This window comes from Eubalaena glacialis, chromosome 1, assembly GCF_028564815.1.
Source record: "Eubalaena glacialis isolate mEubGla1 chromosome 1, mEubGla1.1.hap2.+ XY, whole genome shotgun sequence".
Taxonomy (NCBI): domain Eukaryota; kingdom Metazoa; phylum Chordata; class Mammalia; order Artiodactyla; family Balaenidae; genus Eubalaena; species Eubalaena glacialis.
In genome coordinates this window covers 110764280-110791519 of record NC_083716.1, presented here as the reverse complement: position 1 = coordinate 110791519, position 27240 = coordinate 110764280, and the positions used below count along the sequence as shown (strand labels likewise).

The window sequence follows — 27240 nt, the reverse complement described above, 5'->3', positions numbered from 1 at the left end:
GCGTTTAAATGTCTGTCCTTATTGGGGCTCTACAGAGGAAAGAAGGAGGAGACCGTTGGGTCCTTGCTGTGCACCCCCACACTGTGCTCCTTACCTGGGCTGGCCCGCCTCCTGCCGGACGTAGGGCTCCAGTTGTAACTGGGAGTCTTGGGGGTCCATGGGAACCAGCACAGTTGCCTCTCTTGCTGCTGCCCTTCCTTGTCCTAGTGGATCTCCTCCTCCTCCAGTTGAATGCCTCCTTTTCTGAGCAGTGGTGCCAGAGGAGCTGTGTGTGACTGTGTCTGTCTTTCTCCCCACTCCCCCAGGTTTGCAGATGGAGCTGTGCAGTCACATCATGGAGGTTCCACAGCCGGTGCTGCAGGCCTTGTGCCTCCAACCAGGACTTTCTTCTTAACGCTCTCGACACTTAGCTAAACACTACTACGGCCGGCCCAGCAGGTCCCAGCGCCCTCAGTCTCCAACTGACTCTGTGGGTTGGTCTTAAAGCAAATCCTGTTTGGTGGGCTGCCAGGCAATTTTTTAGCTAACTGTAATGATAAAAAGGGAGTGTTAATCTGTTCTGAATCATATCTAGTTGAATGCATGTTAAAAAAAAAAAACACAAAAACAAAGCTTGCTCAATCTACCTGCAGTGACTGATGCAGAACCATCATATGCAAAATCCAAAGGAATGGAAAAGTATTTTACAACTTGTATCACTAATGCACTGTTGTAATGTATGCAGAGTCTTAAAGTTATAAGTGTTAAAGTGAATTTCTTCATAGAGCATCTGAAATCTCTTTGATGATTCTTCAGCCTTTTGGGGTTGACGTGGGTTGCCAGTTGGAAATGTGGACTTCTAGTTTCCAGCCATCTGTTCCTTTTGTGCAGACTGCACTGGGAGAGAGTTGCAGGGATGGGGAGAGTGTGGGGGGGCCACCGCTGCTTGGGGTGCAGCCAGGTTAATGGCTTTCTCTCCATTTAGGCTTGTGGGGTCAGTGAGATGTAGATGTGCTTAGGGATTACCATGAATCCAGTTAGGGACACAAGGTGGTTTATGTATCAGCAAAGCAATTTTCTCTGCCATCTAAATTTTCATTACAAATCTCCTACAGATAGAGATGATGCTTTCTGTATGTTTAATGGAAAAGTCCTATGTAGAGCTAAATTATTTTCCTGGGATGGAAGATATGTGAAAGAGAACCAGCCACACTTGGAGGAGGTATTGGCCTCTCCTTTATTTAGCTTAGAAAAATCATTCCTTTCTTCCCCCCGCCCCCGCCGGGGGAAATGTTTGAGTCACCTGAAAACATATGTAGGCACTGTTGTTCTCCCTCCCACAAAGAAGGGCAAAGACTTCATTCAGCTGTGTGTTATGAAGAAAGTTGTATATTTAAGAACTTTTAAAAGGGAACAGAACTTTATTGGATATTGGTTGTTCCTTGTAGAGAGGCAGGGCTGTGGCTGTGTTTCGGCCCACGCACTTGATGGGGACTTGTCCTCTGAGACCATGTGGAGGGGACTCGTGGAGATGGCTGTGGGGAGGTGTGAGGGAAGGGCTGGCGCCTGTTGTCTGTGAGCCCCTTCGGCCATCTCTTCTTGCGGCCGAGGACACTCGGCACAAAGCACGTGTGGACAGCAAAGGGCCAGGCAGCCTCAGAACGTGTTTGCCTGCCGGAACTTATTACAGAGAGGATTTTGTGTTTAAAATCTGAATATTGTACATAAGAAACCAAGAGGATTTTTCTGCCTAAATGTGCCCAACTTGTATCGATGTGTGTGTGTGTGTGTGTGTGTCTGTCCTCAGATGAAGTCAGAGGGGGTGGGGGGTGAGGGCTGTTCCCTTTCAGCGGTCTGTCAGGGGCGGGGTGCCCCTGCTCCACCCCGTCGTCGTTTCAAGCGCTGTGGGCCTCAGGTGGGGAGGGCACCTTACTCTCCTTACGGCTCTGGCAGCTGGTCGGGGCTCCGGCACTGGGGTGGCATTCAGCCCCGGATGGTGAGTGGGATACCTGACCCCTGAGCCTTTGGTAACCTTATTTTTTATAGTGAGTACTCTTCATAATTTCCTTTTTCACATTTTATTTTATAAGAGTTTTAGGAATATTTTTGCATGGATCATTGTAAACAGAAGATTTATTTCTAATGTCTGTAACATAGTGTGTTTACTGATAAGTACTTTAAATTGCTTAAAGAGCACTTAACCCACCTTTGTATGTGTTTTCGTGTGTGTGTGTGTGTATGTGTGTGTGAGTAGCAGCCATTTACCCCAGGCACACTGTGTCCACTTCTTCAACTCTTTGTTGGTAATTCCATCTGTATAGTGGACGGTTTGTAATATCAATATGTTCTAATGGTTCCAGGGGCTGAACAGAGAAGTTGGTTTCCCCAGCCAGTTTAGCGTAATAAGTTAGGAGAAAATAAGAGTTTAGTATATGGTTTTTAAACGTCCCAATGTGGGCACACACAGACACACACATGCCACTACCTGTAAGGGTTGGACTCATTTGAATTCAGGAGGAAGTTATGAGAAATTATATGGGCTGTTTCTTCCAGCTTGCCTGAGACTTGGCATACACAGGGTGAGTGTTTTCACGAGCACTGTGAATTAAATGGTGTTTTCAAGAGAAAGAAAAGAGTGGGTTTCGTTTTCTCCCCATTTACATCAGCTTTATAAACACTTTCCCCCCTGTAATTTCTAAAAAAATCTTATTTCCCTTTTGTGAAGTTGAGTTGGGAGACTTCATCAAATACTTTTGCATTATGGAATACATCTTTGTGGAAATCTTTTCAATTTTGAAACTATCGGCATCAGCTATCAAATATGGAAGGTAGATCTTGTCTAGCAGGTGAGAATCTGGATATAATGAATAGTAACAAAACTATCATGTGTTGTAATTTTAGCAGCATTTAGTTCCAGTAAAATTAACTAAGGAATAGAGCTTCTGTTATAAAGTTGCATAATTTGATATCCTAAGCACAATAGTAGAACATTCGGAGAAATTTTGCATTTTTTATATGTGACATTCCTAATTTGAGAGCCTTTCAGCTAAATTACAGTTATTGTAGAAGTTGAGACAGGCAAGTAAAGGAACTAATTCCTATAAACATAGGTATCATCATGGATATTTTTAAAAAATTTTATTCTACAGCCTTCCCCTAAGGTTTAGAAGGTATGTTTCTCTGCTTAGGGAAATCTTGTTTGGATCTGGGCCGGGTGACTGAACGTTTCACGATGAGTGATGGTCCCATCATCTTGCTGCCTTTGAGAACGGAGGCCAGCATCCGGGCCAGGGCCATTCATGGTGACAAGCACAGAAGCGCTTCCAGAATCTTTTATGTCTCTTGTGTTCAATCTTTTCTCAACATTCTTATTGGTTTGGTTATTAGGCCTACCAGTTGTATTATGTGACTCTGTTTCTTGAGTGCTATGCAAATGTAGTATTTACAGGAGCCGAGTGTGGTCCTGAGCTGTGGGCTGGACACCTGGTCGGTACGCACCCTGCCCTTCCCAGGCTGGGCATGCAGTGCCTCGCTCCATCTGCTGGCATCGGCACTTCAAACAAGAGGAAACAGATTCTTGGGGCTTGGGATGTACTAATCTCTGGTAGTGCTGTCCTGCCAGCAGGTGGAGAAAGGATGGCAGGCACCAGACGCATCAGTATTGGGGCCTACTTTTTAAGAAGGAAACCCAGACTTGTCCTTTGTAAACATTTGGAAACAGTATTACTCTGACCTTTTGGGCCACCTTCTCCCTATCTGGCAGCTAACAGCTGGACACCCCAGTTCTTGCCAGCCTGGGCATTGCCCCGACAGGACGCCTGCCTGACATCCTCTGGCCGTGCAAGGGCAGGCTTAAGGGTGTGGGGCTTGAGGTGGGGTACAGCTTCTGGTTCTTCTCTTGGTGCTTTCTGAGGACGGGGTGTGTCTCTAGAGAGGAGTGGTTGGCGGAGGGAAGGGTGGACTGCGTGACTCTCCTCTCTAGCACATTTCACATGTTGGTGTGTTTTCTTCTGAGCTGTTTGTTGCTCAACCTGGGCTTTGTGAAAGGAGCCTGCTGATCTTTTCAGGTAGAAAGTTGCAGAGTTTATCTTACATGTTTCAGAGGAGTTGTCTCTTTCCCCACCCTATTCACTTGAAGAACAGAAAACCTCTGGGGTAATCTTATTTGAATCCCCGGGATCAAACGTCAAGTCACTTGGGACAGGGAGACGGAGGAGAGGCTGGCATCTCCGTGCAGGGAGCCTGCAGTGAGCTTCGGGGGATGCTGTGCTCCCAGGATTGGTGTGTTGGAGATGACAAGGGTCTTGTCTTGGCCTCCTGAGCCCTGTTGGAGTCTCCTGTAGGTCCTCGTGCAGACCAGTGGTCGGTAGACTAATTGGGCTGGACCTGAGGCCAGCTCTCATGTGTTCCTGGCGGAGTTACTGTGATGGCCACTCAAGAGAGACCCCAGGGAGCCACTGTTACTGACAAGGAAATTTTTTTTTTTTTTAAACGATTTTGGAATACGTTTTTTTTTTTTAGACCGTTCTCATAGTACTTTTTTAAAACTTAAGTCAGCATTGTCTTCCAGTGTTAAAGGCCCCCCTCACCTCTGCATTGAACTTAAAGTGTCAATCAGTACAAAGGAATGGAACACCCATCCTGAGCCAATTCCATTATGTATAAATTCGTACTGTTTTAATTTTTTATGCAATCTGATGAGTAGATGAGCTCAGATTTAAAATTCTTAAAAGCACGTTTATTGTAACAAGAATTGTTATGTATTAATACTGCAGTTTTCAATAAAGATTGAATTGTGTTGCATTTTGTGATTTTCATGATTTTTCCCCATAGGTTTTGTCTCCAGGTGGCTTGGCCTGGATGGAAGGTGTAGTGTCTCTTAAGTTAGGAAATCCAGGGGTTTCAGGCTCAGCCCCAGTGACCTGGGCAGTGTGTACGGGTGTGAAGGTAGCAGGTTGTGGGGAAGGGGAGGGAAGCCACCCTTGTTCCTCCTCTTGAGGTCCTGTGGCCTCGGTCCTCCTGGGAGGAAGACACATCCTTCCCCATTTCACCAAGGAGGAAGGTGATACCCAGAAAGATTACGGACTGCCTGTCCCCCAAACTCACTTCAGCTAAACAGACTGACTCTGGAAGCAGCAGGCAGGGAGGTGCTGAGACAGCTCCCAGTTACCCTGAGCCTCTGTCCTCCAAAGCCCTGGGAGCCTAGCTCATTCCTCTAGTCGAAGGAAGGGCCTGGGGTGGAAACAGATGAGTGGCGAGGGCACGAGAAAATGCACAGACTCCAACAGAAAACAAGAGCCGGCAGCCAGGTTATTTTTCACAAGTTTCTTTATGAAAGTAAATGTGGTTTCTGGCTTGGAGAAGGCATAGTGCAAGAGTGAGACTGTACATGCTGCTGAATTCCCATGGGCCACAGGGGCGGCTCCATGCCCCAAGCCAGGCCCTGGCCACACTCATTGGTGCCCCTCCTCTGTGGGATGTGGGCTTCCTTCCAACCCACATGCCCACCAGCCTCTGGGTGGGTCAGTCCTGGGTGATGGGCCACAGAATTCAGTCCTTATGGCTTCTCACACTCACTTAGGGTAAGGCAATCTTTCTGTGTCACTAACAATTCTTCTCTACTGTTAGAAAAACAAAATCTGAACAAAAAATACTGGAACCAGGTTCTGGAATCACCCCACAGCTACAGGTGGACTGCTCACAAACCCTGACAGAAGTTTTCAGCTGACTATGGTTTTCTTTCCACTATACACAAACACATCACAAGTGAAGAGAGGGTGTCCAGCAGCCAGGAGTGTCTAGAGGGGGACTGGGAAGCGAAAACGGGTGGGCTCTGGGCCAGATGTTTTTGTGGGCAGAATTCCTGGTTCCCACCCACCAGGGACGCAGGCTGCCTGGTCCACCAGCTGGGGGCCTGCACGGAGAACAGGAGGGCAGAGGGGTACACAGCCTGGCTCTGCAGGTGGCCGAAGGCAGAGACGTCTCCTGCCCAGAGAAGACAGGAGCAGGAGCGATGATTAGATGTCCAGAGAAGAGGGTCCAAAGCGGCATTCTCATACGTGCTGGCCTGGTGGGTGCTTCTGAGCTGTGGCTCCCAGGAGGCCCCGCACAAGCTGAGAGGGTGGCGGGAGGTTCACGTGCTGGGGGCCTGCCTCTCCAGCCAGCGTCTCCAGCGCCCCAGTAGTGGGGAGGAAACCGGGAATGGGGGCACTGAGCACCTCCCACCTCCAGTTTGCATAACAGGCAGAGGAAGGCCGGATGTGGTGAGCCTCGGGGAGGAAAAGCTGGAGGCCCGCCCGGGGCAGGTCCAGATGGTGCCATCGGCGGGGCGTGGGCTCACTTGCGGAAGGGCGCCAGCCGGCTGATGCTGTGCCAGAAGGTGGACGGCTTCCGCTTGGGCTCTGCCAGCACCAGGACCTGTTGCTGGGGCAGGCTGGTGGGCAGGGCCGGGTGCTTCTGGCGTGTCAGGTAGTAGGGCCGGCTGAGGGCTGGGCAGGGAAAGAGAGCAGGGGTCGGAGGTGTGTCGGGAGCCAGGTGGCACAGGGCAGAGCCTGTGGGGTGGAGCGGGCCGTCCCCAGGCTGCCTCAGACACCCACCCTTGCTCCCCTGGGGCTGACCGCACCCAAGGGCCTGGGCTGCCCTCCGTGGTCTGCATGGGGCACAGCCAGGGGGCGTGGGAAGGCGTGAGGCCTGGAGCTGCTCTTGGGGCGGCATTTAACGTTTCTCTAGGAATAGGCTGTTAGTTCCTTGCCAGGAAGCAGCCCTGCCTCGGGAAGTAGCAGCTGGCACCGAGCAGCACCCGTGCTGCTCCCGGGAGCCTGAGGGGCTGCAGAGCAGCAATGTCCACCGTGTCCCTAAGCAGCCTTCCTCACCAGCGGTCCCTCACCACCAGCCTTGGGGAACACAAACCTGCAGAAGGCAGTGGGCACCTCTGAGGACCCAGGCCCAGCTGACCCTGTTTTGGGCCGGGCTGCCATGGGGGGAGGTGGGACCACCACCTACTTACCTTTGGGCTTCCCGACAGCCTGCTGCTTGCTGGCGTTCAGCATGGCCTGCTTCCTCTGTAGCTGGGTGATGGAGAAGCCTGAGAAGGGGCCACAAATGAGAGCCACAGCTGCCTTCCCGCACCCCCCTCCCCCCCCCCACGGTCCTCTTGTCCTGGCACCAGCGCAGTCTGTGTACCCAGCCCTGCCCACAGTACTCGGGGGCTCAGCGTCCTGCCCCACCAGCCTGTCTCGGCCACGCAGGCGGAGGACGTGCTCTGCAGGGGTGCTCTGGTGCACCTCTCGGTGGCCTCCCTCGTCGCCCTGCCCCTCGCTCACCCTGCCCGGCTCACTGACGTGGCTGGTGCCTACTGTCCTTTCTTGGCCCTGTGGAGGCGGCTCCTTGCCAGATCAAGAACCGACCTGGTCGCCGCCCAGCGTGATGGCCAGGGGCCCAAGGATAGGAGGGGGAATGCCGTGGGGAGATGCCGTGCTCACGTGGGGCAGGGGGAGGCTTCTGGAGGCCGGCGCCCACCTCCCACTCCAACTGAGCAGAGGCTCCCACCCTGTGGAGTGTGTGCACGTGCGTGGCGGGGGGAAGTGACCCACGCCTGGGGCCGAAACCACGACGTGTCCCGGAGCCTCGCCAAACCCCGAGGTTCTGCCCGTGTGAGACCGGCCTCTCACGGTCTCAGGGTCGTGCCGACTCCCCGGCACTCGGGGGCAAGGAGGGCTGGGCGGGCCCTCACGGGGCAGCCAGGCCAGGCGGGGTCTCGCACCTGTCTCCTGGTCCAGCCGCACCTGCTCCCGCTCCCTGGCGAAGGCCTTGAGCCAGCGCTGCTTCTGCTCGGGCTTCTTGGCACACAGCAGGTGGCTCTCCCCCGAGGGGCCGCAGCGCAGCCGGAAGGCGTTCCTGACGCTCACGTGGAGCTCCCTGTCCTTGCCATCCTCCAGGTCCACCACCTCCAGGCCATCCATGTCCAGTCGGCCCTTGTAGTAGAGCACGTCCCGGCGGAGAAGGTCCTGCCGGAGACGCCGTGAGCCCCCGGCCCAGCTGCTTGCCCGGCCCCTCGGCCTGAACCATTCTCCTGACCACATCCAAGGCCCTGCCTCACCTTCTGCCCTGTGCCCAGAAGGGCCGGCGGGCTGCACCTACCTCCCCAGCAGAAAGTGATCTCAGGAGGGAGCGTGAGCCTGGCTCGGCCCATGACCACATGCTGAACCCATGGTGGAGGAGCCGCTCCTTTAGGTAACGGTTACTGGCTGGCCTGGGGGTCTCTAGACACCCACAGCCTCATGGCGAGGCAGCCACGGAAACAGACAGCAGGCCAGGGCCCACAGTGCGCAGCAGAGAAGAGCATCAGTCTACCGAGGCCAGGCCAGAGCCAGCGCTCAGGAGGGCTGCCCGGCCACTTGCGCCGTGTTTTGAAAGGGGAGTAGAAGCCAGCAGCAAAGAGGAGGCCTGGAGGCAGCTGGAACAGAGGACCCCAGGGTTGGGAAGGGGAAGCTGAGGTTTGCAGGAAAAGAGCTGGCTTGAGAAGCGAGCAGGGGCTCATCAGGAAGGAGGGTGTTCTTAACAGCGCTGCGCACTGGTCAGACTCTGAGGGCCACCCTCCGGCCCCTGGGCCACTAGGCTCACTCTGTAGACAGCCCCCTGCTGTGTGTGTGTGTGTGTGTCATTTTCTCTGGGCAGCTGTGTGTGTGTGTGTGTGTGTGTGTGTGTGTGTCATTTTCTCTGGGCAGCTGCTCCCAGCCCTCGACCTCACTCCCTCCATTCCTGCTCTGAACAGGTCCATCCAGCAGGCAAGAGTGACTCTGGTACCTTCTTACAGTAGATGAGCTGGTGGTCAAAGAGAACAAACATCCTCTGCTGGCTCTTGGCTTGTGGCTGTGTGACACGAGTCAGCTCCCCCGAGTGGATGAGTTCCGAGCTCCTGACCAGGAGATCTTCTCCCTGGGGGACCCAAGGGGAGCCGTGAGCTGAGTGCCCCCATCCTGGGGCTCAGAGCAAGGCTCTGCTGGGCTCTGCGTCCTGCCTCTATTGCTGGCTCGGGAGGTGGGGTCCCTACTGTCCCTGCCTGCCCACGGCCCCCGTCGGGCCGGGGTCTGCAGCAAGCAGCAGGCCATAGAGGAAGGGGTTGCTCTTGAAGCCCAAGGAAGTGGGGTGGAGTCAGAAGGCACTTTGGCCTATGAGTTGGTCGTCTCCGTTAAATGAGGCCCCACAGCAGTCAGTGGCGTGAGCATTTGCAATGTGGCTAATCCCTATCAAGGTGTCATTTAGGTAGAAGATACACCGATTCTGAAGACTTAGTATGAAATCAAGACTGTGACTATTTCACCAATGGTATTTTATATGTGGATTACATGTGGAAATGATATTTTGGATATACTGAGTTAAACAAAGCATCATTAAAGTTAGTTTCACCTGTTTCTTTTTCTCATTTTTAAGATAGCTCCTAATACATATAAAGTTCCCTATGTGGCTCACACAGTACTTTGATTGGACAGTGCAGCTCTAGAGAATAATTAGACCCGGCTGGAAGTAACTTCCGAGGCCTGTCTTTTAAAAGGGGTTTAGGAGGTCTTCCTCTGGCTCAGTGTTACTTAGTACCTGAAGTCCTATCATCAGACTTCACACTTTCAGGTGAAGCCCTACTGCGCCCGGTTCCTCCAGGAAAACGCAAACCACAGCCAGGCGTAGTTGGCAGCCATTCAGTTTGGGATAAGTGAGTTTGTGAGGGTCCTTGGTCAGGGCTGGGCCTCAGAACCAATCATCAGGAAAGCAAAAGCCAGGCACCCAAAACAAAACACAAATCAAACACTCAGCCCCCCTCTCAGGGAGTCTAATTCCGTATTTCTAGGATGGGGCCTAGGAATCTTGTTTTTTTCACAGATTTTACGGTTGGTGGGTGGGGGTGGAGAGAACAGAACAGGACCGTCGCTGTTAGTTCAGGCCTCCGTGCTGCCTTAGAAGACGAGACTGGCCCACGTGAGGGGATTGTGTATGCCAGGAAAATGGAACCAGGAGGCTCCGACCGGTGGCAATCCGTCTCTGGTCACACTGTGGCAAGCTTGGCCCCTTCTGTTGGTAGCCCCAGAAGTTAACTCGAACTTGGGGGCCCAGCCTGTCCCCGGAGGCTTGATGGCTGCACTCTGAGAGGAGCATGTGGCATTTTACACGTGCCCTGAGCTCTTCACCAGGAAGGAGGCCAGCAGGCCTGCTCTGGGAGCAGCGCTCAAGGCCTGGGGCTCGGACATGGGCCGGGCTGGCCCGGCAGAGGCCCAGCTCTCCCTCCTGACACTAGCTCCTGTTTGCTGGCTCCCAGGAGCATGGCCCCCTGCTTCAGTGCCCTCCTAGATTTCTCAGGGGCAAGCATGGTTTTAAAGCCAAGGCCGAGACCCACGGTATTTTCTGGGGGTGTTGGGCCCTCACCTCCCAGTCCTCTATGGAGCTCTGCCACTGAGCGATCTTGTCGATGTTTTCAAGTCTCCGTTTCCGTTCGTTGATGAGCTGGGCCACATTCTTCATGGCATGTAAGGCAGCTTCCACGTCCTTGAAATCCCTGGGGCGGAACAGAGGTGGAAGAGGGCTTATGAGATCAAGAGCAGGGAAGGGCTGGGAGCCTCCTGGAGCCCCCTGTGGAGCTGTTTCCCTCTGCGGCTGTGCCCTTGGGCCATTTCTCCACCTGTCAAGTGCATACCCCCATCTTCTCCATAAACGAGGCACAGAGCAGAACTTAATATCCTATTCAACTTTATTCAGCACAGTCCCGCACTGCAAGGACAGCTCATGAAGGCTGGGACTGTTGTACGTTTCAGTCTGTGCTGTCACCCCAGTGCCCGCAGCAGTGCCCAGCACCCGCAGCAGTGCCCAGCACGCTATAAGCCTCAACAAACCTCCCCCAGCACCCTCCTACCTGTGCTGGGGGTGCGTGTACTTGAGCAGCTCAGCCAGCTGCAGAGGGTACTTGCAGATCTTCTGCACAGGTGTCAGCAGGAAGCCGTCCAGGGAGATGTCGATCATCTTCTGCAGCAGCCGGCAGGCCTCGAAGAAGTACACGTACTTGCTGAGCTTGGCGAGGCGCGAGAGCTCCACGCAGGCGTTGGGGTGGTTGTTGCAGTACTCTGAGTAGATCTGGAAATCCGCTTGCTGTGGGCACAGCTGGAGGTGAGGACGGCTGCCTCCTGCTCCCCCAGGCCACGGGCAGTGTTGAGGAGGGGGAGGGGGTGGGAGGGAGCTCAGGGGGCCCAGGCTCTGTCTACCTACGTCTTTGGGCACAAGCTACGCAGAATCGTGCCCAGGGACGTGAAAGACCCCAGAAAACTCAGGCACGCGCGTGCCCGTCGCCACCTAGCTTTCTCTGCAGGGCCCTCAGCAGATATTTTGACAGTATGCCAGGTTTTTGGGTGAAATCAATGATACTAATAAGGAAGGGATATCACGGCCCAAAAGGAGAGAGAGGGAGATTGAGAGAGATCCCGACGGCTGTGCCTCCCGGGCTGTCTTCCTCCTCAGCCCAGTGTTTAGCTTCTTCCCCACAAAGCTCTGGCCTCACATCTGAAGACAGCCACTGTCAAACTTTATTCAACAGCACGTGACAGAGATATATCCACGTTGCATGTGTGTTGTACGGGAGAGTCACTGTGCCTGTTTTTGTGTGTAACTTTCATCTACCTGGAGCCAGAGGGAGACCTAGGTCTGACCTAGGACTTCGTGGACTTAGGTGGGAAAGGAGGGTAGTGGCAGCTGGCTGCCTGGCAGGCTGCTGTGATGGTCACACTGGGTAATGCTGATAGCGTGCCTGTTAGACATGCCCTATTGCCCGTTCCCCCGTCACAACTCTGCCTGATGAATAATTTGGGACCCAAATCCCCACACTCACTCGGGTACCCAGACCCACCACCTGCTCCTGAGGTCACCCTCCTCAGCTTTCCTCCTGCCACTGGAGAGGGGTGGAAGGACCTCCCCAACCCCCCACTGCTAGTAGTGGGAAAGGAGCCCAGGTTGTCCTTGATGGGCTGAGCTAGGCATCCTCTGCTCAACCCCACATGACTGCCACAGGAGAGGGATTAAAAACAAGAAGAAGTCCACCTAGCCCAGACGAGTCCAATGAACCTTGGCTAAATGTCAACTGGCATTTAGAGTGGAAGTAAGAACTAATTCAACCTCAATTCCAGTGTGCTCACTGCGAGGAATCCCAGAATTCGCTAGGAACAGCCCTTGGGGTGTTCAGCAGGTGGCCCAGCCCACCTCTGTCCCAAGCAGATCCTCTCCAGGGCCAAAGCCTAGGCCCGCCAGCTCCAAGGAGCCTTCTCCAGCTTGCTTTGCCCACCTCAGCCCACCCCGACCCCCAGAAGCAGAGCCACTTCTACAACAGAGTGGAAGGGTGACAGCGGTCGGGGCCAGGGATGGTGGGGCAGGGCAGAGCCCCCAGCAGAGACGGGGGGTCGGGAGCTACTGTACCGGTGAGGGCCTCGGGGGTGGGGCCGGGAGCAGGGCCCCAGGGCGGGCTGCTCACGTGTTCCTGCACATGGTGAGGGCCTCGGGGGTGGGCCCGGGAGCAGGGCCCCAGAGCGGGCTGCTCACGTGCTCCTGCACACGGTGAGGGCCTCGGGGGTGGGGCCGGGAGCAGGGCCCCAGAGCGGGCTGCTCACGTGCTCCTGCACACGGTGAGGGCCTCGGGGGTGGGGCCGGGAGCAGGGCACCAGAGCGGGCTGCTCACGTGCTCCTGCACACGGTGAGGGCCTCGGGGGTGGGGCCGGGAGCAGGGCCCCAGGGCGGGCTGCTCACGTGCTCCAGGAAGCAGGCGCCCAGCTCGCTCAGGTGCGGCCGCTCCCGGTTGAACTTCTGCTCCAGCGCCCTCACGAAGGCCTTCTGGCACCGGTAGATGTCCTCGATGTTCCCGAAGATGGTTCGCAGCTGCTCCTCGCTGAACATGTCCACGCGCTTGCGACACTGCCTGAGGTAGCCCTGGGCGCGCGGGCGGCCAGGCTTACCCCGGGTCCCCTCCACCCCCAGCCCCGCCAGCCCGCCTGCCCGCCAGCCTCACCTCGCAGATGTCGCGCAGGTGCTTGATGTAGTCCCGCTCGGTGCTGAGGATCTCGTTGATGACGTTGGTCCGCATCTGGTCCTTGCTGCTCTGCGCCTCGGCCCCGCCGTCCCCGGCCCCGCCGTGCCCGGTCCCCAGCCCCTCGTCGTCCACGGGCTCGTCCTGGTTCACCCGCAGCTGCAGGCAACGCGGCCGGTCAGCGTCCCTCGGGGGGTCAGCGCCCTGCATCCCACGCGGCGGCGGCGGGGAGCTGAGGCTCGGAGGACCCACAGGACCGCAGGGGCAGGAAGCTCCTCCGTCACCCGCACAACGCCCGCAGGGACAGGGCACGCCAGGTCCGAAGGCGCCCCGCTCTCCGTCCTCCCCCGTACATTCGGCTCTGCCAGGCATAGTGCTCGGAACCGGGCACACGCTCACTACAGGGGTTCTGAACCAGCGCCTGCTCACACTGGGCCCTCTAGGGGCTGTGAAGGAAGCGGCCGGGTGATGTGGCCTTGCCGGCTCTGGAACTGCAACTAGGAGAGGCTCGGGGTGCAGAGAGGGCTGTTCCTCCAGGTCTGGGGCACGAGAAGCACTCCCCTCCCCACGGCCCTCCGCCTGGTTTGGAGGCTGCGCCTGGATTCCTTCCCTGGAGACCAAAGGCTGCCTTAGGTCTGGGTTCGCTCCCGTGATCTCTTGGGTTAGAGACTTAGCTTGTCCCTGCCTCAGTTTCCTCAGGCGTAGCGATGGCTCCAAGATCCCAGGACTGTTGTGAAAGTTAGAACTGAGATGCCCCGCGCAGATGGTCTGCACAGCACTTTGGAGATGCCTGGGAAGCCCAGCCGGCTGTGGCGGCTGTACTCTAACACGCAGACCCCCCTGCGCCCGGAGGGGACCACATTTCTGACCCGTTCTTCTCTGGCCGCTGAGGACTCCTGGAGGGAGGGGCAGGGGCAGGGGCAGGGTTGGAGTTGGCTGTGTCTCAATTCCCAGGCTGGGCTTCCTGACACCCACCCGCCCACCCAGCCCCCAGCCTGCAGTCCCAGCGCAGCTATGAGTGGGAGGTCTACACGCAGCACCTCAGACCCCAGAGCAGTTTCAGGCTTGCACTGCTGAGCAGAGCCAGCTGCCTCTTTACGGGGCTAGGAGAAGCTCGGGCCAGTGCCATACCCGCACAAAGCTTGCTGGAAACCAGCCCTCGCCGTCAGCGACCCGGCCCCACCACCACTCTCTGTTGGTGGCATCCATTACTTCGATGACGTCCCCGGCGTTGAAGCCCAGTTCCTGGTCATCCATGGTGACATGGTCCCAGAGTGCCTCAGCACAGACCACACTGCCATCGCTGATGAGCTGTGGAGAGAACCAGGGAGGGCAGGTCACGGGGGAGAGGGTGCCCCTGCTCTCTGCCCCCCACCCCTGGGAAGGAGGGATCCTGCCTCGTGGTACAGAGGGGCGGACGGAGGCTCCCTCTGAGCCAGCCGCTCTTCGGGGGGCAGGGCTGTGCCCAGGGCATGTCTACACTGGCGGTGAACTTGATCCTTGATGCTAGAATCCTGGGGAGCCACAGCATCTGAGGGCAAGCGTGCTGCTCCCTCCCCCGCACAGGGCACACCTTCCTCCGGTCCCAGTCCCCACTGGGCCGCGATTCAACTCCTGCCTCTCAGCTTCCCCCGTGTCTCTGCTGTGCTCCGTGAGGCTGGCCTGGGGCACTGCCGGCTGCATCTCTGCTGTGCCGGCTGTCCCGTGCGGCTTCGGAGGGGACCTGAGAACTGGAGAGGGAGGGGGCTTGCTCCTGCCTAGTGGCTTCTTGTGGACCTGCAGTAGACCACCTGATTAGCAGCAAACACCGCTTCCCCAGGTCTGCTGGTGCCCAGCCAAGCAGTAGCTGGATCCGGTCTGCAGTGTTTTTTGAACGCTTGCAGAGCCAGTCTCGTGGCCCCCTCGGCACCAGCTGAGCAGCACCTCTCCTCAGAGTTCTAGGTCTCCTCCAGCTCACAGAATTCTCAGTTTTAATTATTCCAGTCTATTTCCTTTATTCCCCAGCTCTAGAGAGGAAGGAACATCTCGCAGTTGCCACCTCTGTAACAGAAACCTCAGGGCTGTTCTTGAGCACTTAGTGACTGAGTCACCCACTCTATACCTGGCTAACAATCCTCTATATTAACTTCTCTCTGCGGAAATGACTGGCGTGGTCCCTCCCTCCCATGTGATCAGAAATCGCATCAGGAGGGATGCTCCCCTCCCAGGCAGCCCTTGTGCTCTGAGCTCCGTTTGCACTGGGCTGACTCCTGCTCATGTAATGTGGGCTCAGTGTCTACTCCGTGAATGACGAGCAGCTCCGCGAGCTTCGGGCAGGAGGAGTAGCGGGCTGGGGGCTGCCCAGGAGGCGAGGTTCGTGCCCCTCTCTCCTGGGACCAAGTGTTGGCTCTGATTGTCACAGACCTGGGCTGGCTCTTTGGCTAAGCAGTCAAGGCCTTGGGGCATCACCAGGCAGGGCCTCTGTGCTGTTTCCTCCTCTGAGCTGCTGCCCAGCGGGAGGCCTTCTCTGGGTGCTCCCAGGGCGGTGTGCGTGGTAACCCTCCCACCGAAATGGGAACCAGAGTGGGGTGCAGCAGGACTGGCCGGGTCTCCACCTGAGTTCCACTCACTTGTCTCCACGGCACCCCAAAGGGACAGGGTGAGAAGCCGGGGGGTGCTTGGGTACTGGAGCCCACTCAGGCTGGGCCCTTCCTCCAGGGTAGGGCCTGAGAAAGCACATTCACAAACCACCATGAGGTTCTTCATGTTTTCTTGGGTTTAAACCCGCTCCCAACCCCAGTGAAACCACTCTTCAGAATAATCCACAGCTTATGTGTACACCCATCCTCACAGCAGCAGCTGTTCAAGGGCTGCAGATTCCCGTGGCCCACCCAGGGACCCTGGGCAGACAGCACTGGGCTAATCCTGGGGGCTGCAGGCCTCCTCAAGAAACCACTGTACTCATCCCAGCTAAGAAGACCTACTACAGGCTGGTCCTCTCCTGCAGGGAGAAACCTCCTGGCTGCAGTGCGGCCAGGATGAGACCAGAGGATTCAGCGAGGCCACGTGAGAAGAGCTGGCCAGCTGCAGCCCGGGAGCAGGCATCAGGCTGGGCGGTCCACAGCCGGCACACGGGCACAAGCAGGCTGCCATCCAGCCCTCAGAGGATCTGGCCCTAGACCAAGAGGAAGCAGAGTGGCTCAAAGGTGGTGTAGTTAAGCCAATGAGGACGCGGCTGCAGGTGAGCATTCCCGTACAGGGACACTGACCAAGGGTGAGTTTGCCCATCAGGATGGAGACTACTTGGCAAGGTTTGTATGTTCTGAGTGATGAGTTACAGAGACTGGGGAGGGTTCACCCCTGGAGCTGCTTTCGTAACCTGAGGTTTGAATCTGGCAGGGAACGAAACTGGTTTATTAAGCTTCGTAGTTTTGATCCTGGGGAAGTGGGTGTTCTGAGACTCCCTGTTCCTGCACGTCCCCCGGCACGCACCTGCCAGTGAACATTCACAGGCTGGCTAATGGGATGCTACACTCTGATCTCTTGAGAACAATCTGCTAGATCGCAGGTGGAGGCCGTCCATCTTCAGGTCCCACGAGCTGCACGCGCTAGTCCCCAGGACAGCATGGAGGGAGTCCCCACTGCTAGAGCCCAGGCAGGGAGGAAGCACTGCAGACACACCCCACACAGCCCAGCTTCTGACCAGTTCCCGTCCCAGGTTAGTCCCACCTGATATTAATCAGGTCAGGCATCTCCCCCTGTCCCCACCTTCCCTCAAATGAGCCCTGAGCAAAATCCCCGCTTGCATGGCCCAGTGCCTCCTGCCTGCACCCGCTTTATTCCGCCGGCCCTTGCAGAGAGGTGCGGGTCCTCCGCAGGTGGTTTCCTGCTCAGCTTTGGGAAGGGCTCCAGGTGTGGGGCAAAGAGGCAGGGCCTCCCAGAGAGACCAGGATTCCTTACACCTTTATGGACAAGCCCCCATACCCATCCTGACCAGTCACCTAGAAGCCCTTGATGGCAGGGGGTAGGGTAGGGTGACCTTTGTCACTTCCTTGTCCCAGCGACTTGCTGGGCACAGGGGACTTGATAGACACACAGCCATGAGCAACTCCCCTGATACCCCTGTGCCTCGGTCCCCATCAGAACCCAGAGTAACAGTGGGCTCTGCCTGGGTCACCAAGCTCCCGTGTAGATCCACAAACAGGAGGTGCTCAGACGAGTTACAGCTACGACACTAACCATTGATGTGATGTCACTAAGACAAGATGTAGCTCCAAGAGGTCAGAGACGCACTCTACTTTCAGGACAGCCCGGAGGCTGCCAGGGCCGGTGCTGGGTGGGCTTCTGGACAGAGGCCCTTCCTGGCACTCTGTCTGAGGTGCAGCTGCACTGAAGCCAAAACTCAGGCTGGGCAGGCCCAGGGGCGAGGGGTCCGGGCTCCCGCCTGGCCTGGCAGTGGGGAGCATACGCTGGCTCTGAGCTATGGCGTGTTTATGTGGAGGCAGGTGGGGGACTGTCCCGGACGGCGGGGGGCAATTTCAGGACGAAGACAAGCCAGGGACAGGGTGCTGGATCCCCTTTTGTGCCTCTGAGAGTTTGACAGGGCTGGGAAAAGCCAGGCTCTGCCTCAAAGCGCCCCCTAATGACCACCCATCACCCTCCCCACCCTGCCCCACCTCCCAGCTGTCTCACACATGCACGCTGGTGGAGGAGTCCACGCGGACAGTCTGGGAACACGACGCAGATCCCACAGGCCCCCGCGCACGCAGCCCAGGGGTGCCCACCTGCAAGGGGCAGGGTGGGGGGCGGCCGTGCCTGCAGTGGGGGGCACGCTGACTGAGACCACTTATCTAACACCTAAAGTGGGAAAAGCAACTGCAGGCAACATAAGCAGAGGGGCCCACTCATCCTCAGACATCTCTCAACCCGCACAGGAAGGCATGTCCAGATCCGCTCACACGGTGGTCACATGTGCAAGGTTCCCTGACAACCAGACAGCCGCGGCCACAGCTGCATCTGCACCCTCAGTGACACACACACACACACACACACACACACACACACGACAGACGTTAAGGACCCCATGGCACATGGGTCACCGCGCCCCTGAGTCACCCACCCGGCCGTGCCCCGGGGGACGAGCACACAGACGGGCCCCAGCCCACGGGTTTGAGGGGTAGGCCTCCCCTCGAGGGGCGGTGCGGGGCTCTCGGGGCCCCGCCTCGGGCAGCTGGGGGCTGGGGCGGCCACAGCCGGAGCCGGGCGGCAGGAAAGACGCGCAGCGGCGGAGGGGGCCCACGCCGGCGCCACTCACCCCGGCGGTCAGCGGAAGGCCAGCAGGAATATCAGCACAACATTGATGAGCACGAGCAGCGCCAGCACGGCGAAGACCACCACGCGCTGGGCGCCGGGGGGCAGGTTGCAGCGCAGGAGGGCGCGCAGGACGTTCCCGGGCGGCGCTGGGCGGCGCCGGGACTGCGGGGCCCTGGCCATGGCGCCCAGCCTCCCGGCTCCGCGCGCCCGGGGATCCCGCGGCGACAGGGCGGCCGCGGGGCTGCCGGAGCGCCCAGAGCCGGGGCGGAGCCGCCGCGCTCCCCGGGCCGGGGCTTCTCCCTCGCCGCGTGCGCCGCGTCCCCCAAGACCCGGCCCAGCGACCCGGCCGCCGGCGGGGGCGGGGCTGGGGGCGGGGCTGGGCCGGGCGGGGAGGCTCCCGCCTGCGCCGCGTTCGGCCCGGGGCGCCTCCTCCCGAGGTGTCTCCGCGGTCCTGGCTCCGCGCCGGCCGAGCGCATAGATGACCACGGTGGCGCTTGGGGTGCCGGGGGCCAGGGGTTCTGAGTCCTAACACCAAGGGCTGCCCTTGGCCCCGACAGCACAGATGAGTAAATGCGGCTCTGAAAGGTCGATTTGCTCTGTCATAAACTCGCCCAGGAACTTGAACTCTGGACAGACGGGCAGATCCGTGCTGAGATGCTCCAGAAAGGCCCTGACTCAGGACCTCTCCTACTGACCTTGCCCATCAGAGCGGCATTTTGTTCCTATGGGAAAGCAGCTGGCTTCTTCAGCCGCTAACCCTCCCTCCCCAGTTTCACCTAGGTATGATTGACAAAAATTGTATATATTTAAGGCGTACAACTTGATATTTGATATACACTGTAAAATGACCACCACAATCAAGCCACTGTGGTGGCTGGATTACCATTTCCATCTCCTCACAGAGTTACCATTTTGTCTGTGTGGTGAGAACACTTTAAGAACTAACCACTCAGCAAATTTCAAGTACAATACAGTATTGTTAACCATATTCACCATCCTGTACATGAGATCCCCAGAACTTATTCATCTTGCATAATTAAAACTTTGTACCCTTTGACCAACATCTTCCCACTTCTCTCTCCCCCAGCCCCTGGCAGCCACTCTACTCTCAGATTCTATGAGTTTGACTTTTAGATTACACATGTAAGTGCAATCATGCAGTATTTGTCTTTCTGTGTCACTTAGCATAATGTCCTCTAGGTTCATCCACCTTGTTGCAAAGGGCAGGATTTCCTTCTTTTTTAAGGCTGAATAATATATATACCACATTTTCCTTCATCCATTCATCCGTTGACGGACACTTAAGTGCTTCCATATCTTGACTATTGTGAATAATGCTGCAGTGAACATGGGAGTGCAAATATCTCTTCAAGATCCTGATTTCATTTCCTTTGGATATACACCCAGAAATGGGATTGCTGCAGCATATAATAGTTCTATTTTAAATTTTCTGAGGAACCTCCACACTGTTGTCCAAAGTGGTTGAACCAGTTTACATTCCCAGCAACGGTGTGTAAGGGTTTCCTTTTCCCACATCCTCACTAACACTTATCTTTTGTCTTTTTAATAATAGCCCTTGTAAGGTGTGAGGTAATGTCTCATGGTTTTGGTTTGCCTTTCCCCAATATTTGAATGTCCAGTAACGTTGGGCATTTTCTTTTAAGAGATGTCTATTCAGGTCTCTTTGCCCATTTTTTAATTGTGTTATTATTATTATTATTTCTGGTTTGTTTTTTGGGTTCTTTTTTTTTTCTCTATTGAGTTGTGAGTGCCTTAGAGATTTTGGATATTAACCCTTTATCAGATATATGGTTTGCTAATATATTTTCCCACCCCATAGATTGCTTTTTCACTCTGTTGATGGTTTCCTTTACTGTGCAAAGCTTTTTAGTTTGATGCAATCCCACTTGTCTATTTTTGCTTTTGCTGCCTGTGCTTTTCAAATGTGTCATATACAAAAATCATGGCCCAGAACAATGCCAAGAAGCTTTTCCCCTGTTTTCTTCTAGTAGGTTAATGGTTTCAGGTCTTACATTTGAGTCTTTAATCCCATTTTGAGTTGATTTTTGAGGGTCCAATTTCATTCTTCTGCACGTGGTTCAGCAGCTTTTGAAAAAAACCCTATGTCAGGTACCCGGGGGTTTCTACTGCCTCCCAGACAGAGCTTGCAACCTTAACCTTGCAGGGCTCAGAGCTCATGTGCAAGCCTGTCATTCCATCCACAGTGAGGAGCTCTGTCACAGTCACCGTGCCCCTCTGAAGGGTCAGGAGGCTGCAGCTGAGGGGGCCGAGGAGATTGAAAAGCAGCTCAGAAGTGGGCAGAGGTTTCCAGGCTCCATGCTCAGCTCTGCAGCTCCTGGGGCAGGAGAAGCCCATGGAGGGATTACGTGCAGAGGCTGGGTGTTCCCTTGTGGGTGGCTGTATGTTCAGGTTCCGTGTGTGTGTGCCAGCTCTACATGCATGTGAGTAAGTAGAGACGAGGGTACCTGTGGACGTCACCATCCTGCCGAAGAGTGCAAGTGGATGCTGGGATGTATGTGCGCAGGTGGGTACCTCTGTGTGTGGCAGAGGAGGGTTGGGATGTGTCCAGAGGGGCTGTCTGCCCCCCTCAGATCTGCAGGTTCAACCTGGGCCTATCTATCTAGTTGGGGGAAAGAGTCTTCTTTTCCTGCCCAGTTCTTCAAAAAACTGGCTCAAGATTTTCTCCCTCAAGCTCTCACGAGGATTGTGGAGACTCCCTACCGCCCCAAATCCCAGCACCGGTAATACCGTGTGACGCCTCTGGTGGGGTGTGGCTTGGACCCCTGACGTTGCAGAGCCATCGGACACCCAGGAAGGAGGGCACGGTGGGCTGTGTGACCTCAGGCCACCAGGCAGGGTGTTTCCAGGAAGCCACTGGTCGGCGCAGCATTGAGCGCTGTGGGTCTACAGGACCTTCCTGCTGCCGCCTGGCCTCGGGGGCGAGCTTCAGGACTCCAGCCACGGCCCAGTTCTGGGATGACGCTTGTGTCCCCTGTGCAGCTGAGCAGCCTGGGAGACTTTAAGTGGCAGAAGAACCTTGAACCTGGGCCGGGATGGAGGACTGAGAGGTGGCTTCTGCCCCACCCCGGGGCACCCAGCCTTCGGATCCCGGTGATCTGGGTGTACGGCAGGGAAGATAGTAGCAACGGTATTTCTGTGTGTATTTCATGACCAAAAACAAAGCCAAAAAAGCTTGAAAACAAAGGCCTAGGCCCTTGAAAGATTCAGGCTGAAAGGATCCAAGCCAGGGAGGAGAAGGTAAGTAGAAGAGGCAGCAGGGCCTGGCCCGCCAGGGTAGCTGGGTGGGTGTGCAGGTCTGTGAGGGGCAGGACTGCCGTGGAGGTGGGGTGACCTAGGTGTCTGGGACAGGGCTTCGGGAGGGTGAGGGAAGAGGAAGGCTGCTCTGGGCTGCCGGCCATGGACACTTGCAGGCCTGGCGCTGGGGCCTCGAGCTGCTCCTGCCCCGTCTCTCGGAGACCTACGTCCGTTTGTCACCCAGCTCAGGGCGCGCGTGAGGGGTCTGGAGCCCTGACCAGTACTGGGCTCCTCCCTGGGGCCGGGGAGGGGGTGCAAGAGCCAGGTCAGGTGTGGGGACAGATACCCAGGGTCACAGGCACTGGGGAAGGCAGAAACTCCTGGAGAGAGGGTCAGACTGCCTCCAGGAAGGGGTGGTCACAAGCCAGCCTTGCATCCTGCGGTGTTCTCTAAATGCTCCACCAAGAAGTAGGAGTAGGTGGATGGCCAGACTGTCTCCTGTCCTTGGTGACCCCATGGCCTGGTGGGCCGGGCCAGTCCTGCTTCCCACCTGCTGTGCTGGCCTAGTTATCGGCAAAGCTCCTTTTACGCTTTAAGCCCCAGGTTGGAGGACAAGCTTTATGTCTGTCTGCCCTCTAGTCTGGGTGTCATCTTCTCTCCGCAGGATGATCCAGGAGCTGCCCTCAGCCCCACCTTGCCCTCCTGGAGCAGGGCCATCAGAACAGATCTACACACAGGTGTTTGGAGGGGAGCTGGACATTCGAAGGCGCTCAGCTCCGTGCAGGAAGTGGGCAGAGCTGAGGGGAAGCCCAGCTCCACACGCGTGCCATCCTCCAGCACAGCTTGGCCTGGCCCGGAGGGGAGACTGCCATCTGCAGGGCAGTGGGTGGGTACCAGGAGACCCCAGGCCTCCTGGCTGGGAGCCGGTCCCATCTCACAACTTGGGGTGGGGGGGTTAAAAAGAAACAAGAACAATGTCTTCCAAAGACACTGCCTACTTTCAGCCCTCAACTCTTCAGAAAAAAAATCCCTGGGCTAAGAATGTACTCAGGCCTGACCTCAGGGGTGACGCCAGCTCAGCAGAGCATGGCCGGAGCTGTGGAAGGCAGGGAGAGGGTGGGAGGGGGGTGAGGAATTGGGCAGACAGGCCCAGGCCTGGGCCCGGGTCACGGGCATCTGGTGGGGACAATACTGAAAGGAGAGGGGACACTTCTGGGCCCTGACGTTAACTCATCCTGCAGGAACTGGACAGTCACAAGGCACGAGGCACAAGTTAGGGGCAGGGGATACAGGATGAACAAGACACCGCGCCCCCTTCTCTTTCCACTGGGGCACATGCAGACGAGGCCAGGTGCCCACACAGACGGGCAGTGCCTGCCGCCACCCCGGCGGTCAGCTCCCGGAAGGCAGGACGATGTCCTCTGCACAGCTCTGTCCCAGACCTGAGACACTGCCTGACACACACTAAACACTCAGTAAGTGTGTGTCACATGCATGCAACACACATGCGCACACCGCACACTCAGATCTTCACGTGGTCACACACGCGCTCCTCATGTACCCAGGACACAGGAGGGCTTTGCTGTCCCCCTGTGTCGCCCGCTCCTCAGGCCAGGTGGTTTCGGTAGCCTCCTGCTTAGGAAATTGAAGAGCGATCACTCCTTAGGTCACCAGGAACAAGACAGTGTCCCAATTTAGAACATGACACCAACGTAGTCTTAGAAAATACAAGTGCACGTGTGAGTTTAGAGCAAGCCAGATGCTATTTAGTGTGGACTTCTCTCTGACACGTGTTGCTTCTATTATCTCCAAGCCTGAAACCCACACTGACCCCCAGTAAGCCTTCTTGCCTCACATGCAAGAACTGTGCGTGCCAGAGGGGCCGGGGATGCAGAGCAGGACGTGCTGCTCTCGCAAGGTTGGGGGAAACAGCCTGTCATCGGAGAATCACCTCTTATGTCTCTTTGGAGTTCCTGATAAGGTGAATCTATTTAATGCTGCCAAGGAATCATAACGAATACAGCCTTTCCCGGGTACTCAGTACACCTGGGCACGGTGACTTTCCTACATGCCAGTGGGGCCCAGGGGCCTCATTCACCCCACACAGAGGAAAAAGAGGCCCGAGACGGGAATGACCTGCAGCAGGTCCTCCACTAGCCAGCAGCCCAGCCCCTGCCCCATGTCAGCCTTGTATCACTGGAGGGGCTCTGCTGCCTGGCCCAGCTGTCCCCCTCTGTGACATGCTGCATCCTCACCCCACCCCGGGCGCTCGCCCAGGGTCCAGGGAAGACCAGCACCCTGGGAGCACTGAGGGCTCTAAACACAGGTACACCACCACCACGCTGTCCACTCAGTAACCTCAAATACCAGGCAGGACCTTTGAGCCAAACAGGAAACAAATTCTCTAAGCAGCTAAAATAGGTCCTATACAATTCATGGTCTAAATTGCCTTCATTGCCCTTGGCCAGAGCCTATTTGTTCTTCTAGAGCACTCCTGGCTCTTGGCTTTCCTCATCCAAAGCATCTTAGAATGGACAATTTGTCAAGGACCATAAAGGCACCTCCCCACCAGCAGCACAATGTGATGGACCAGATTCCACCACCAGGTAGGAGATGAACAGCTATAAAAAGCAGACACGAGAGCTCTAACAACGCAGCACTGATGGCCAATCAGATAACCTCACACCTCTCCAGAGTCCCGGAAAGCTTTATGTTACTATTCCTTCCTCATTACCATCCTTGTCATTGCAGGTTGAGAACCCACTGCGTGCCACGTTACTTACGTTTCTCCGTCCTCCTGTAACCGTATGGTCATCCTATTTTACAGTTCAGCACCCAGAGGACTACCTGCTCAGATCTCCACACCTGGTCGCTGGCAGGGAGGAGCTCCCATCCAGGTGTGAGAGGCTCTCCCCCTGCCCTACATGGCCTCCCACCATGGCTGGGCCCAAAGACTGAGGGCGGCTGAATCTTCAAGAAAAAGCAAACCATTCTCTGTGAATTCTGCTAAGATGACATCATTTTGGAGCCCCTTCCATTCAAAATAGTTTATGAGAAGCACTTAAAGAAAGGCTTCATATATTGGAAAAACCAACTTATTTGGATGTTTATTCCTTCTGCATCATGGATTTTGATGAAATCATTATTTAATGGCTATTTTAAATCATCATTCAGAGCCGGGCCTGTGGGAAGCGCTGGTGCACTGGTGACTCTCAGGTAGGTAATGAGGACACCACACTCCTGAAGGGCTCCAGAAATGTTAGAAGCTAACTGTTTGTACACTGATCTCCTCGTGAGGGGAAAATCTTCTGCAAGATCGTGGGTGGTCCGATTCTCGTTTTAATGAAGGAGAAATACATTTATATCATGGCCCAGAGGAGAATGTGGTGCTGTTATGGACACGTGCTTGTGCCAGTTACCTACCACATTATGTTCAACAGCTTCCTCCAAATTAAGTGAAAAAGAAGAAGGGAAGAAAATAGATGTATGAGTGAGAAAAACAGAGGAGCGTCCAGGGCTCGAAATTTCTCCTTCCTTGGAGAATACAAAAGGAGGACTTGGCATGGGGACCAGTTTTGCCTAGATGAAGTTTCGTACTGATTTCTTCTGCTTAGGTAGGAACAGTGAAAAGTGGTAACATATACTACACAGTTGTCATAGCAACAGCAATACTCTCTGAGCTCTTGGAGTCAATAGGGACGAAATCACGTGCCTTGCCCAGGTCCTGCCCAGGCAACTGGTTGAGAGGTCAGGGGCTAAGCCCTGGCCTCCCTCCTGCCAAGCAGAGCTTCTTCCATCCAGGACGGCGTTACAGGAGTTACATCACAGGTCCTGGGTACCACACCTGCTATTCTGGGTTCCTTCTAGGCCCCTTGAGGGCCGAGGGGAGGGTCCTGGATTTGACAAGCTCTGCTCGTGGACACCACATTCTAAAGTGAGAGCCACAGGCTGAAACTGTGTGGAGTGTACGCCGGTGCCACTGTCATCTGCTTGGAACACAGACTGTGGACATCCAGGCCTGCATGAGTGTGCTGAAGTCGCCCCGATGGCCAGGCCGTGTGTCCCAGCCCCATCCCTTCACCCATGCAGCCCTGACCCTACCTCGTTGATGGCCAGCTGCTCGCCGCCCCCTCCAGGGTGGCTGTAGTGGTGGCTGGAGCTGTGCACGTCCTCGTACAGGTCCTCCTCACTGCCCGCCTCGTCCGCACGGAGCGCCGTGTCCAGAGCTCCATCAGGGAGGGCTGGAAGGAGAGAGAGAGCAGCTGCTAAAGAGGAGCGAGGGAGGGGACACGCGGAGAAGGAGACGAGCCTTTCCGGGATAAACGCTCCTTCTGTAAGAGGAGGGAGAGGGTCTGGGGGCCAGGTTCTCACACCAGTCTTGCTGCAGAAACACAGTCTGGTTGAAAAAGTGCACTGGTTGACTTTCACACGTCACTGTAAATCACCTACCATTCAGTCCCCGTCAGCTCCGTAAACAAGGACACACAACTATGTGCTGTGGCATGACACTCGAGTCCCCTCCCGTTGAATTCAATTCAAAACCACTTACCAATGTGTCAGGTATACATAGTATACTTTACCGTACCTCATACATGGCATAAGGCCCTTAAAAATGCTAACAACTTCTTATTAAACATATATATAATCTCTCCAAAGAAATATACAGTATATACATGCAAATATTGTTTGAAAATTAATAAAATGAATACCTGTGGTACTTATCATCCTGTTTTAGAAAATACCAAAATCTTAGAATTCAACCTCCTGTATATCCTACTCCAATCCCATTCCCCTCTCTCTCCTTTAGAGATATCCAACATTTCAAGCTTTTTATAAATTATACCCAGGCTGTCTTTGTTTTAGCATTTATTTCTGTTGAGTTTTGCACGGTTTGACCTCATGTAAATGGAACCATCCAGTAACTTTTCTTCTCTGATTGGCTTTTTTACTCAACAGCTCATGTAGTTGCGATGATTCAGTCTCCCTGATGCACAGTCTTGCATTTTGTGAGTATCTGCAGTTTTGCAGGCGCACTGCACTGCTGCAGAACATCGGGTGTTTCCCATGCTGTTGCTGGTACAAATGATGGTGCTGCAGACACATCCACGAGCCGCCTGGGCATAGGTCGCAGACTTTCTCCCAGTTGTTTCCCAACCTCTTTTTCATTATTGCCCCCGCCCAAAGAGCCTTTTATACATTGTTTTCCTATTGACCCCAGTGAAATTTTAATACCACGAATACACTATATATTTTAAAGTCCTGTTGCTCTTTGGAGGATCACAAACCGTTGTAACAGCTAAGATTTTCGCCCTCTTGGATGAAGCCATTACCCGTGGAGTGAATTCACGCTCCTGGGTATAGACACCTAGGTATGGCATCCCTGGGTCCTGGGTATGCCAAACTGTCCCCTAAGCTGTCCTACCAACTTAGGAGCAGTTCCACGTGTAGATGTATTTCTGATGTATCTGTGGGAAGGAAGGTGATCTCCGCGTCTTACTCTTCCGCCATCTTGCCCAGACCCCTCCTGTCCTACCAACTTCTTAGACTTCAGACAGTGTGTATGAATGTTTCCAACTCTACATCCTCCCAACTCTTGGGATGGGCATTGTCAGACAGTTTCATTTTTGACAGGCCGATAGGTA

General features: G+C 55.4%; 2 protein-coding genes across 6 annotated transcripts in view; one reads left to right on the top strand and one right to left on the bottom strand.

Annotated features, from left to right (window-relative positions):
• Positions 1–4749, top strand: part of FAM168B (family with sequence similarity 168 member B) — a 37009-nt gene extending 32260 nt beyond the window's left edge. For all 5 annotated transcript variants that reach the window (XM_061182991.1, XM_061182995.1, XM_061182993.1 and 2 more), the window contains one exon: positions 306–4749. The gene's annotated coding sequence lies outside the window, so the exon portion shown is untranslated. The remainder of the gene's footprint in view (positions 1–305) is intronic.
• Positions 4750–5327: 578 nt separating this feature from the next.
• Positions 5328–27240, bottom strand: part of ARHGEF4 (Rho guanine nucleotide exchange factor 4) — a 99239-nt gene continuing 77326 nt past the window's right edge. Inside the window, 11 exon segments of the mRNA XM_061199037.1 lie at positions 5328–6373; positions 6376–6467; positions 6986–7063; positions 7742–7985; positions 8785–8916; positions 10396–10525; positions 10880–11112; positions 12754–12933; positions 13013–13189; positions 14162–14341; positions 25700–25839. Of these exon segments, the coding sequence (XP_061055020.1) occupies positions 6113–6373; positions 6376–6467; positions 6986–7063; positions 7742–7985; positions 8785–8916; positions 10396–10525; positions 10880–11112; positions 12754–12933; positions 13013–13189; positions 14162–14341; positions 25700–25839 (1847 nt within the window). The 3' untranslated portion in view covers positions 5328–6112.